At 47.2% G+C, this 13,644-nt stretch overlaps 1 protein-coding gene across 10 annotated transcripts in view; it reads right to left on the bottom strand.

The window, feature by feature from the left end:
* Positions 1-13,644, bottom strand: part of Slc39a11 (solute carrier family 39 member 11) — a 397,212-nt gene that overhangs the window by 211,342 nt on the left and 172,226 nt on the right. For 5 of the 10 annotated variants that reach the window (XM_047544191.1, XM_047544190.1, XM_047544193.1 and 2 more), the window contains exons 5-6: positions 11,878-11,979; positions 11,601-11,745 (exon numbers count right to left, since the gene is read on the bottom strand). In XM_047544191.1, the coding sequence (XP_047400147.1) occupies positions 11,601-11,745; positions 11,878-11,979 (247 nt within the window). The remainder of the gene's footprint in view (positions 1-11,600; positions 11,746-11,877; positions 11,980-13,644) is intronic. The other 5 variants (XM_047544194.1, XM_047544198.1, XM_047544197.1 and 2 more) reach the window with 3 other exon arrangements.

The raw sequence follows: 13,644 nt of genomic DNA, 5'->3' as shown, positions 1-13,644 counted from the left end.
AGGCACAGGCTGGGGAGCTAGGCAGGTCTGAGAAGGCACCCGCTGTCCCCAAAGGCCACACTCGCCACTGCACCTGCTCACCTGGGAGACTGTGCCTTAAAACCTGTACCCCAGCTCTTGCCCCCAAATTCCAGGACCTCCAAGACCTCAGACCACAGCCTGCTCTCCACAACCTCCTGCCCCAGATCTAAATCACGTGTGCCCGGTCACCTGAGCCCTTCCCTGTGGGCCACAGAGGCTAGGGAGAGTGGGCTCGGGTGCAATGCCACTCCCCTAGGTGTTCTTGGCAGAAGAGAGTCTCAGCAAGCCACTCGGCCAAACTGCCACACCTCACAGGAAGTCCCCCTCTAGCCTCTCTGGTCACTGAGTCTCTACTTGAATCTGTTCGGTGATGGGAGCTTGGTCCACTGTATCACTGAGATCGACTTTCATTCCGTCTTAGAGCTTTGCTCTATCTCCGGGGTAGAGGAAGGGGCAAGATGGGCCAAGTCCACCTGGAAGCTACTGATCCACATGGCCTTGTTACTGTCAATGCCCCAACTCTACCTCCTGCTCCTAACACCACACACATGCACATGTCCTACCACCCAGTTCTCTCCAATCACTCACGTCTGTCTTGTGGTTTGTCTTTCCTTAACCACACGTTTGTGCTCCTTTAATTTCTCGGCTGAGAAGCCTCCTCTTCTACCTGAGGACCAATGTTCTTTTTCAATATGGATACTCCTTCCCCAGAGTTGTTCCAAATATAAATGCTGCACATGTCTCTGAGCACCCCGAGAACATCAGAGACTGGGATGTGTTCAATGACTGGAGAATCCACACCAAACCCAAAAGCTCTCATACTTCTCAACACAGGCAGCAAAATCCCCTCAGACTGGGCCAATGAAATCCCACATCCATGCTCCTTAGATTCTTCAGCCATCTTTAATTTTGTTCAAACAGAATAACAACAACTAATATTCAGTGAGGACTTACAGTACAGTTGACACCATTCTATGCATTTCACATATATTAACTTGGTCTATTTTCCCAGAAACTCCAAGGTCTAGCATTGCTAAGGTGACAAGTCAGGATTGAAACAAATTCTGATTCCCAAACCTATTCTTTGACCCACTCCAACTCTATATCCTTTCTGTATTTTGATTATCTTTCAGGAATTGTCACAGTGACTTTTCAAACATGGATGCCTCATATCCAAAACCTACAGATCACATCATAGGTAACGGTAAAATACTGAATACGTCTCCCTAAGGTCAGAAATAACACAAGAATGGCTGTTCTCACCACTACCATTTCACATCACACTGGAAGTCTTAGCCAGAGCAATAAGACAAGAAAAAGAAATAAAACAATATAGAGAATGGAAAGAAGAAATAAAACTCTCATTAGTCACAGACATGACACAGAGAATCCCAAAGAACATTCTAAAACTTCTTAAAACCAATAAATAGTTTAGCAAGGTTGCAAGGTACAAAGCTAACACACACAACAAAACAATTTTCTTTCTATATATTATCAATGAATAAATAGAAATTGAAATTTAAAACATAGTATCGTTTACCATAGCATAACAAAATGCAATATGTGCAGATATAAATTTAGTAAAATAGATGTAGGGTATATAAGCTAAAACCCACAAAACCCTGATCAAAGAAATACAATGTTCAAAAAAATAGGAGACTCAATAATATTAAGATGTCAGTTTTCTCCAAAGCAATGCAATCCAATCAAAATTTCATCAGAATTTTTGGTAGATATTGGCCAGCTAATTTCTTTGTATGTAAAAGCAAAAAATCAGAATAGCTGATATGATTTTTTCAAAGAATAACAAAATAGAACATAAAATATCTGATTTCAAAAATTTCTGGAAAGCTATAGTAATCAGAAAAGGGTTGATTTTGATGAAAGGACAGACACATAAACTAACAAATAAGAAGAGAAAGTCCAAAATAGACCCACACAAATACGGTCAACTAAATTGTACAAAAGCAAATGCAATTCAATGGAAAAAGAATAGTCTTCTTGATAAATGGTACTGAGGAAATTGAACACACATATGAAAAACTCTGAGCCTTGAACTCTGTGAGACACTATTAATAAAAAAAATCAATGTGCTCAAAATTGATCATAGACCTAAATGTAACATATAAAACTTTCAGAATAAAACAGGGGGAAATCTCTGTGATCTTGGGTTTGGCAAAGAATTCTTAGATCTGACACCACAAGTATAAATCTGTCAGAGAAGAAAACTGGTAAGTGGACCTTTATCAAAATTAAAAACTTCTGTCTTGCAAAGTCACCATAAAAGATCATGAGAAGGAAAGCCACAGAAGAGGAGAAAATCAATGACAATAGCATATCTGACAAAGGATTTGTATCCAGCATACAAAACCAAACAAACAACCCTCCCAAAACTCTGCAATGGGAATACAATCATTTAAAAAATGGGCAAAAGATTTTGATACCAATAAAGATGTACAGATGGCAAATGAGCACATGAAAAGATGCTGAACATCATTAAGCATTAGGGAAATACAAATTAAAGCCACAAGAGACCACTGCACTCATTAGAGTAGCTCAAATGTAACAACAAAAACAAATCAAAAAAAAAAAAAAAATCCACTAATATTGCACGGGCTGGTGAGGATTCAAAGCAGTTGGAACTCTGGTGGGACTCATGAACCATACAGCCCCTCTGGAAAACAGTGTGGAGGTTTCCTACAAAGTTAAACATTTACGTGACCCAGCAATCTCATTCCTAAGTATCTACACAGGAGAAATGAAAACTTAGGGTTTATGCAAAAACCGGTATGTGAATAGTTACAGCCATGTTATGCATAATTGCCAAAAACTGGTGTTCAATTCAGAGGTCTCTCAGCTGGTCAATGGGTAAAGAGCTAGTGGTATATTCATATAATGTAATACTTACTCCACCACAGAAAGGAACAACCGTTGATACTTGCAAGATCATGAAGGGTTCTTAAATGCATGTTGCCACATGAAAGAAGTCAGACTCAGGGACTCCACGCTATACAATCCCATCTAGATGGCATTCTGGAAGAGGCAGAACTGAGGCAGAGAACAGCTCAGAAGTTGTCCCAGGTCAGACTGGCTGGGCAACCTGGTAGGGTGGGGCAGACTACAGGGGGTGGCCCAAGGGATCTGGGGAGGTGACAGGACTATTCTATGTCTTAACTGTGGTCGTGTTTACATACCTCTCTGGATTTCTTATAATCCAGAACTGTAAGCAAAAGAATGAACTTTACTGTTTATAAATTTTAAAATAAATTTTTTTTTTTTTAAATCTGTAATCCTTATCTCCTGGGCAATTGCACTGGGATTCTTGAAATGGCCATGGAGCTGGGAACTGCATGAGTTATATGATTTTGTAGTGTTTTTGAGACCAAGTCGCACATCAAAAGATTTTCCAAGATGACCTCGACATGGTGTGTGGCTTCTTATTAAGGCTGAACTAATGAAAATGAATGCTCTTGTTCTGATGAGGCCCGAGGGTAAGGCTACGGGTTATAGGTCCAGGCAACAGTCCATATGAAAAAGTAAAAAATCCCCTTATCAATTACATTGGGGGAAAAAGGGAGATCCTGGGAAAGGCAATGGGATTTGCAAGATGAGCCTGAGCCTTGGCCCGGGCCTTCCTTTCATCATCCTAGGTGATAGAGATGAACTCTCCCTGGGAGGCAGGTCTGAAGATCTGCATTGAATGAACCACACCTCACACACTACCCCTGGGTAGAATCTGGGTGGGATCAAAGACACACAGTTCCATAAGCACCCAACCCCATCCTAGATGGAATCTCCCATAGAAGGCCCTGAAAGCTGGTAAGGCAAAGGGGCCAGGGGGAGTACTTTTGCCAGAATTCCCTTCATATTCTTGGCTCTTTGGCTTTCCTTTGCTTGTCCCCAAGACTTGGATAAAATCTCACTTGACATCTGGTCTCAACAAAGGGCACAGGCCACCAAGGCCAGCATGGAGGTGGTGGCCCTTATAGATACAGGGTGACATCGGTGGTCAGAGTCTGGTTCTGCATGGTGAGCTCCTCTAGATGCTCAGGATTCGCTTCTAGAATTGATGGTGGTTTACACAGACTATGTTGAACTAGAAATAATAGCCCATATTTCTTTGCCAAACAGATGTGGGTCCCCTTGAGAGCACGTCTCCTGTTTTTATGTGTACAGCAGTCTTCCTTACTGGAAAGAACACAATCCATCTTCACTAAGGTCGATGGGAGCACATCTCCTTCTGCCCTGCTGAGGACGCGTGCTGGGACCACAGGTGAGCTGGTCTCTTGGGGGAAGAGAATGGAGACTTCTAGTTCACCATGTCTCTTTTAGTTAGCTTTTTGTCACTGTGACCAAAAGGCCTGACAAGAACAAGGTGGAGGAGTAAATACTTATCTTGGCTCATGGTTTCAGAGATTCAGTCCATGGTTGGCCGACTCCATAGCTCTGGGCCTGAGGTGAGGCAGAACATCATGGCGGAAGGGCATAGTGGAAGAAAGCAGCTCGGGACACGGCAAGCAGGCAGCAGAGAGGATTCTGCTCACCAGGAACAAAATCTAAACCCCCCAGTCACACCCCCAGTGACCGCATTCCCTCAGCCACAACGTATGTGCCTACAGTCACCACCTAGTTAACTCATCAGTGGATTAATCCGCTGATTAGGTTGCAACTCTCATAATCTCATCTTCTCACCTCTGAATATCCTTGCGGTGTCTCACGTGTGTGCTTTTGAGGGACACCTGGCATCTAACATAACAGTGTCTGAGGGTTAGTTGTAAGAGGCCATCTTGCACACTCCCCTTGGCTGCTCTCCTCAAGGGATGCCCCTGCCACCCCCACCAAGGCATGAGTAGTGTGGGGTAATGTGGGAGTCAGGAGTCCTGAGAGTTGGTTCTGTTTCAGATCACCAACTAACCAACCAACCAACCAACCAGCCAACCAACCAGCCAGCTAGCCAGCCAGTCAACCAACCAATCAACCAACCACCAGCCAGCCAGAGTCAACCAGCTAACTGGGAGTTACTGTGAACATCCATAACTCCAAGTACCCTGACCCTTGAAACAGAGATTCCTCGAGACGACTGATTTAGTTCTCAAATACTTGGAGCTGTGTTCTTCCTCTGATCCAGAGTCGGGAAATGTACTACACAGAACAAAGCAGAACACACAACCCCAAGGGCAGACAGAGGACCAACCAGGAAGCTTCTGCTTACAAAGCAAGCTCAGGGTGACCCTCCTCATCAAGGCAGGAGAGCACCAACCCATCCCAGATACTGGGCAGCTGAATCCTTCACAAGGTTCAAAGCCCAGTTCTGCACCTTCCCCCAAGCCCCTCTGGCTCCAAGGCTGCCGATCCCAGTAAGTGGCATCAATTTCCTCCCAGTTCCACAGTTCAAAACCAACTTCCGGTCTTTACAATGAGTGTTCAATTACAGGCAAAAGGAAAGAAAAAATTGGAGAGGGGAGTGAATACACAGAACCGCCACCTAAAGATCCTAAGTACTTGAAACCAAAGTGCCACGCTGTGCTTCCCCAGGTGAAAGAACTTCTGCCAAAAAAAAAAAAAAAAAAAAAAAATCCAAAAAGCAAAACAAAATAACACAAAAAGTGACCAGGCTGCCTGTCCCCAGGAACAGCCTCCTAAATCCTTGAGTGATAAAAGCTGGCAGTAAAAGCCTAACGGACGGCTGCTGCCACCCAGGACCCTCGTCCGCTTCCCAAAAGCACATTAAAAACACATTTCCCCATTTATAAGAGACTTATGAGCTGAAATGAATGTGTCCAGAACAGTTATAAATATGACGGAACCTGCTAACCAAGCAAATGTTAAACTCTGCATAAGGAGACAGTATCCCTAACTCCTTGGTAGACGCTTAATGAATATTTCAAACAAAGCAACCGGCAGCTGTTCCAAAGCTCCAGATGAATTAAAAGGGCTTTTATTACTGCCAGAATCAGCCTCCCCTGGCTGCCTCTCATTTTCTGCTACCTCTCACTTGTACCAGACGAACGCACCCCTCCACACTAACCCAGAGCATCAGAGAAGGGGCTGATCACTGGACTGTAAGGAATAGCATCCCCCCTAAGTGCACGCCTACCTAGAACCTCAGAGGTGACCTGCCTTGGAAATTGAGTCTTTGCAGATGCAATTAGTTAAGCGGTATTCAGAGAGCAGACAGTTTCAGTCTGCCCGAAAAAGTTACAGAGGTCTATTTTACAGCATACTGACTGCAGTTCATGATAAAGTAATTATATTTCAAAAGTGCCGAGAGTAAATATTAAATGTTCACACCATACACTCCAAAAGTTAAGAACATAAGGTCTTACATGTGTTAATTAGCTTGATGGACTCATTTCATCATGCAAGTGCAGATCAAAACACCACATTGTACCCTCAATATAATTATTCAACATATAATTAATTAAACATAATACTTAATTTTTAATTTGAAAAAGAAGTGGTCATACAAGATTAGGATGGACCCTAAATCTAATGATGGTGTCCCTTTATGAGAGAAAAAAGAGGGAGTTTGGGACATAAACACAGAGACACAGACATGCACACGGAGAAGATGCTGTGTCACAACAGGGGTAAAGTCGGGGGTGATGCAGCTCCCAGCCAAGGTCCCCTGGAGCCTCAGTAGAGGAGAGGCAGGAAGGACCCTCCTCCAGAGCCTGGGGAGACGGCCCTGGCCTTACCTTCATTTCAGACGTCCGCCCTCCAGAACTGTGACAGAACAGATTTCTACCTGTTGTTGAAGCCACCCAGCCCACAGTGCTCTGTGATGGCAGCCACAAGAAAGAAGCTCATTCAGGAAGGCCTCCAGCTCACTCCAAAGCCTGTTCTCACTAATGGCCCCTCAGGTCCCCCAGCCCATCATCTCGGGTGGTGGTGGAAGTAGACAGCACTGGGCCACCTTCCCATTTCATCAGCTGAGGCCGCACACCTGCCCGCCATCTTACTCGATCAGACTTAAAACCATTTGCCAGGAGAAGTGGCACACACTTGTAATCCCAGCTCCAGGGGCTGAGGCAGGAGGATCTCAAGTTCAAGGCCAGCCTCAGTAACTAAGCGAGGCCCTAAGCAATTAAGTGAGACCCTGTCTCTAAATTTAAAGAAATGGAAAAGCAGGCTGGGGACTTAGCTCAGTGGTGAAGCGCCCCTGGGGTCGATCCCTGTAGTTTGCTCTAGTGGCTAAGTAAGGTCTCAGTTTCCTGCAGCTCTTTTTCCATTCACTCCCTCAGCGTTCCCAGCCCATGCAGGTATAAGGCTAACCTGAGGAGCTAGAAACACAGCAAGAGGATCTAAATCAGAGAGACAGGCAGCTCTCTGGCCACCTGGATCTCCTTGAAATTGATGACCATGTGGAAGTTGTCAGTTTTTCAAAAAAAAAAGGTTCAGTGCTATTGCCTGACCCCTCCCCACTGCCCAGATTCACATGTGGAAGTCCTAATGCCTAGTATCTCAGAGTGGAACTGAATTTGGAGGCAAGACTTTAACGGAGAAGTTCACTAAGATGTGATCTTTAGGGGCTGGGGACATAGCTCAGTGGTAGAGGGCTTGCTCAGCATGTAGGTCCTAGGTTAGATCCCTAACATTGTGAGAGAGAGAGAGAGAGAGAGAGAGAGAGAGAGAGAGAGAGAGAGAGAGAGAGAGAGAGGGGGAGGGGGAGGTATCATTAAATAGGCCCTAATCCCATATGGTTAATGTCCTTATAAGAAAAGGAGATCAGGCCATACACACGCAAGGACAACCTCCTGAAACCACAGGGAGAAGACGGCCATCTTGGGGCCAAGGAGAAACCAATCAAACCTACCGGCACTTGGATCTCAGACTCCAGCCTTCAGCATCAAGCAGCAACAAAATTTCTGCACCTTAGGCCTCCTGGTGTGGGGTTCGGTTCTTGGTTGTAGCACCCCAAGCACACAGGATCAATGCCAAGTTGCCTCCAGAGCCAGGCCACACTCCAAAACCACCCCAAAACATTCCAAACTGGCTGCCTAGCTCAGAAAATCAGGAGTGCCTTTTACAAAGAAAAGGGAACAGGCACGGGAGCAGGAACGTTCCATTGGAGTGCTGAGCACTGTTCTTGCCTAATGCAACCCTCTTCAGGAGCCTGGGATTCTACAGTGTGTCCTGAGAGTGGTCCTGGGAACCAGGACACTCAGCAGTGGTGTGTGCTGCCTGCACGGAGCCCAGAGCAATAGGGTATGTCTACATTATTCCCTTTTTTTATTTAACATCCATGATGCTAAAGAGCTCATGGAAATTATGATTATGGATCCCTTTGTTCTTCGTCCTGCAAAAGATGTTTTATGGCGCATTTTAATAGCCCCTCTACTTCATCCCCACCCTTTTTTCTCATAGTGATACTATTGTTTTTATTATTTTTAAAAATTTTTTTTACAGACTGCATTTTGATTCATTGTACACAAACAGGATACATCATTTCGTTTCTCTGGTTGTGCACGATGTAGATTCATACCATTTGTGTAATCATACATGTACACAGGGTAATGATGTCTGTTTCATTCCACCATTTTTCATATCCCCCTCTCTCATTTCCCCTTACGTAATCTAAAGTTCCTCCATTCTTCTCTCGCCCCTAATAAAAGAGGTGAAAGACCTCTACAATGAAAACTACAGAAATCATCCCCACTCTTTCAATGAAGAGGCGCTGGTTACCTGCCCAGCCCAGGAAGGAGGGACTGGCGCAACTCTCTCCTTAGCCTAAAGAGGGTGCTAGTGAGAGGGGGAAAGTCCAACTCGACTGAATGGGAGACACTCAAGACAAGAACACAGGAGAGTCAAGGAGCCATCGAGAGCATGGTAAGTTATAACCCTTTGCCTCCCCAAAGCACGCACACACACACACACACACATGTTTTGCATAAAATTTCCAGAAGCTTATGAACCCTTGGGTATCCATGTAGGAACCCCAGATGTAAACAACCCCTGACCTACTTTCTAGAATTGACTCAGCGATGTCATTATCTAGAGAGAAGTGCATATTGAAATGCTCTCTGCCGCATCCTTCATAAGAGAAGAAGACCATAGTTAATCTGAAGGATTATTAATCATGGAACATCCTAGCAATACCAAAATGGGACAGATCCAGGGGTGCCCCCCACAAATGCCCTAATGTACTGTTAAGTGCACAGCCACAAGGTACGGAACAAAGGGTCAAGTTTGATTGCATAAGCATTATGTTTCAAAAAGGACACACAAGAAATGAAAATGTGTCTTGAGATACAGGAATCGAAGCTGGAGCCGAGAAATTTTTTTAATCCTTGTTATCGTGTTTTGAATGAAAAGTGAGTTAGTTGGGATAGATGGATGGATGGGTCGGGGGAGGGAGAAAGAGAGAAGAGAGAAGGGAGAGAGTGTTTTAAAAGGATTTCTGTTCTTGCTAAATCCCAAAATATCCCCAGCCTTGAGATGAGCTGTATCATAAAAATTCTTGGCACAAGATGTAAACAGGAAAGCATCTCATCGATGCTTTCCCAGGTTCGGCTGCTGCTGCCGCTGTGAGGGCAGCTGAACTGCCCTCCCACGGTGTGGCTTTTCAACTCTTGCTGAACCAATTACGGGACATGATCGCAGCGGTGCCAATATTATTTTTTTAAAGGCTGATGTTTCTCACTAACTGCCCACTAAAGCGATCTCCTTGCTCCAGCTCCAGCAGGCAGGAGGGCAAATCCAGATGGTACAAAGAATGCATATTCAGGCTCAGTCTCCATGAAACCAGTGATTGAATAGCTGTTATCAGTTTGACAGTCCCCAGATGCCCGATACCCACAGGTGTGTCCAGGTGACAGGGATGCCTGGGCTCAGCAAAGCATCCTCGCACCCCCAAGAGCTGCATTTGCCTACCTATTAGCAACAGCTAGGAGGGTTGCTTGGTAACCGGGCAACAGGCGGCACTTGTGTTCGGAGCAGGGGGAGAGGAGTGCCTCTCCCTCCCCACCCTGGGTTGGCCAAGAAGGCCCAGTAATCCCCGGGGCCAGCTCCCCTGGTCTGCTCCTGGCTCTGTCAGAAAAGCTCTACCAAAAGCATTGCCACTTCTTCCCGTTTTTGACTGACAGGCACTGAATCTCGTCCTCCTGCCCCTACTCCTGTGGCTTCAAAGCTAAGCAATGGGATAGAAAAAAATTCAGGCCAACTTTTTCATCCTAGAGAAGGCTCAGAATTGGGACGGCAAAATCTTCAAAGGCACACACGAAGCCTAAGCATAGGCTCGCTTGTGAGAATCCACAGAGGCCCACGTGCCTGTGTCTGGGACTCGGCCTGAAAAAGGACAAGTTTTATGGGACGATGGTGCCCACGCTCATCACCATAGAGAGCCTGTGACGCAGTCCCAGGAAAAGAGAAGAGTGCGCAGCGCTCTGGTCGTTCCAACCTGAGTGCGGATGAGCGGCACGGGGGACGCGGAGAGGGCATGCTTGACCTGTTAGATGAACATTTATTTCCTGTTCTGTCCCACCTGGGAGGCAGCGGGAGACAGCGAGGGAGAGCGGGGGGTGGAAAAGACATTCCGTTCTCCATGAATAATGCGCACAGGGCACGATCTGAACCCAGACCACTGAGAACCAGCCATGGTGAGACTCTAACTCCACACAGGCTCCCACTGGGGACTGGGGACCATCTCAGCCTGCAGATGGCGAAAATACCAAATTAAAATGCCAGCATGGAAACGGGAAAGGACTTTGTCCCCTTCAGTTACTCCTGTGAAGACAGTGACCACTGACCATCTGTCTCCAATTCGCTCAAGACAGAATGTCACCGAGGCAGGGAGGTGCCGATCTCAACATGGTTTGCTGGGTACATCGGTGATCCACGGGCAGGACTTTGCCTGACTAACGTGGAGCGTCACAGGAGTGAAGGGTGAACACGTCACAGCACTGGGGACTTGCTGGACAAAACCAGCACTTCCTAAATAAATTCAAAGGAAGAGACTCTTGCTAACTGGCCCTCAAATGAACCACTTGTCCTCAGTGAACAATGATATGGGGGAGTCGGGGAGGAGCCTGCCCCCAAGGCTGGAAAACAATTGTTCCCTGGCACCCACGGCTGCTCAGGGGGACAGCAGCCGAGCCTGCACCTCTCCTCCTTCCAAGACCTGGCAATTGCTACCAGGTTCTTGAGCAACGTGCACCTCTAACGCAGGACCAAGGGCGTGGCTTGGCTGTCGGTGACTTTAGTTTTACTGGCTCCATACAGAATCAGGGGAGACACCGCCACAGTTTCCCAGAAGAATCACAACGGGGGCATCAGAGAGGGGGAGACAGAGGGACAAATGCCCACACTCCACCCACTCAACCCGTGCCCATGAGAGTGACCCTTGTCCACGTGTCTGCTTTGCAAAGAGGATCAAAAGGTGCCAATGCCATCTCAAGATTAAGCAGGCGGTTTTGAGAACAAATGAGAAAGACAGCAGGCCAGAGCCAGAGTGGCTCTCGGGCAGCAGTGGGCTGAGCACCTGGAGGGGCTGACGTGTCCTGGGGTCTCCCCCACGGTCCTCCTACCCCACCCCAAGTCTACACGGCCTGGCCCGGCAGTGTCTGCGGCAGGGAGCTTGCCTGGAAGAAGCCCCGCGCTACCTATCCGGATGGAAAGTTCACTCTCAGGGAAGAGGAGCGTGGGGCTCGCGGGATCAGACTTCTTCTTCACCAGCGCAGGGTCGAAGTTCAGTGCCAGCGCCGTCTGAGGGTCTTCTGCTGCACCCTGAAACGAGAAGCATCGTGTCACTAGAGCACCTCAGCTCCCTGGGGCCCCCAGACCCTCTGGACCATGGTGCCAAGGCAACTGGCCCATGTCTGCCAAGAGCACCAGGGCTGAGCTGGACCCTGGACTCACCTGGCTTTCAGGCCAGGCTGGATACGTAGGAAGACGAAAGACTTCTGGGGTAGAGGACTTTTGGGGTTCCACCAAACAAGATCCGAGGAGTTGGTACTGATCCTAGAGATGGGAAACATACACGCTTGGAAAGACTGGGGCCTGTGTGACAAACCCCACTACTCACCTCATGGATGCCAAGACCGGCATAGGGGACTTGGCTCCCGGCTAATCAAAAGAAGCCCCTGTGGCCAGCCCACTCGGATGGCAGGATCCACCCAGGATCCAAGGTCAGGGCTGCCATCTTTGTGTTTCTCAGGAGATGAGAAGAGGAGGAGACCCAAACAGAAGCATCTCCAAAGGAGGAGAGAGTGGCACTCAGCGTTCAGAGTCACGGCCAGAGGGCCCAACCAAAGCCACTCTCTGCTGCCCCGACAAGTTGATCCAATCATTTCACATCAACCAGGCGAAGTCCTGTGTCCAACTCCCACGGATATTTATGACACTGTCTTTGGGGACACTAGGTGAACGAGATGAAGCCCCAGCTCTTACAGAGCTTTGTTCAGTTAGGAGCCACTGGGGAAGCCGGGTGGCCAGGAGCATCTCTCCTGAGCACACTGGGGGAGCCCCGACCCCGCAGGCCATTAGGAAGCACAGGATCTCCAGGGGAAAGAGGCAGACGGGGGGCTCAGCCCTGCACGACACTCCACTTTATCCAAAGACCTCAAGCCCAAGGGCAAGTAAGTAGAGTCAGCTCCATGGGCAAAAAACAGCAGCTATCGCTTCAAAACCAGGTGTCACAAACTGTCCAGGTGGCCATGACAAAACGTCATTGACTAGGCAGCCTGTAAACATCAGAAATTCATCACCGTTCTGAAGTGGGAAAGTCCAAGACCAGGCTGCCAGGGTGCTGACAGGCTCCGTGTCTGGTGCCTGTTGTCTCTCTGACCTTCAGGCAGTGTCGTCATGGGGAGGGGAGAGGGAGTCTCTCTCCAGGGGCTTTTATTAGGGTATCAACTCCACTGGTTGTGGTCTCCACCCTCACGACCTCATCGCCTCCCAAAGCCACCCTAGGGGTGGGGATTTCTACGTATGAATACTGAAGGGACACGAGCATTCTGAACACAGCACCAGGCAAAAATAGCTCCAAATAAAAGTTTCCATTTAAAATATGTGACACTAATGTGGGAGAGGAGATAGCTTGTAATTCAATCGCAGAAATGTGGCCATCTCTAAGAAAATACTACAACTGGGCTTTTGGGTAAGTTTCTTTCATGAAGGAATTTCAGGAAAGGTATACCAGGCTGTGTCCCACACAAACACACACATATGCACATACACGTGTGCACCCAATGCATGCATGAACCCATGTGCACAGTGCACACACGCCCAGATACACTCACATACATGCACATGTGCACGTGTGCACACATACACATGCATATGCACACATGCAGACATACACACGTATATGTGCATCCCTTGTTTTCTCATTGCCATGATGAGCAAGGATAAGAGAGCCTAATGATTCAGACATTTTATTTCTTTGTCTCCAACCACACGTAAAAAATGGATCCATAAGCCCCTCCTTGTGTCTTTCCATTTGCCCAACATGTTAATGTCGCCCTAATCCTTCATCTGCAATATCCCCTATGGTGTCCCTTAACAAGGGGATCAACACCGCATTTAGTCTCACTTAAAAAGGAAGAAGAGAAGCCTCCAGCCCTGTTTGAGTCCGCCCCACTCTGTCCTCAGCTCCAGGGAATGACCCTGGAATCAGCCTTCCGT

The sequence above is a fragment of the Sciurus carolinensis genome, chromosome 3, assembly GCF_902686445.1.
Source record: "Sciurus carolinensis chromosome 3, mSciCar1.2, whole genome shotgun sequence".
NCBI lineage: Eukaryota > Metazoa > Chordata > Mammalia > Rodentia > Sciuridae > Sciurus > Sciurus carolinensis.
This window is presented reverse-complemented; position numbering and strand designations above follow the sequence as displayed.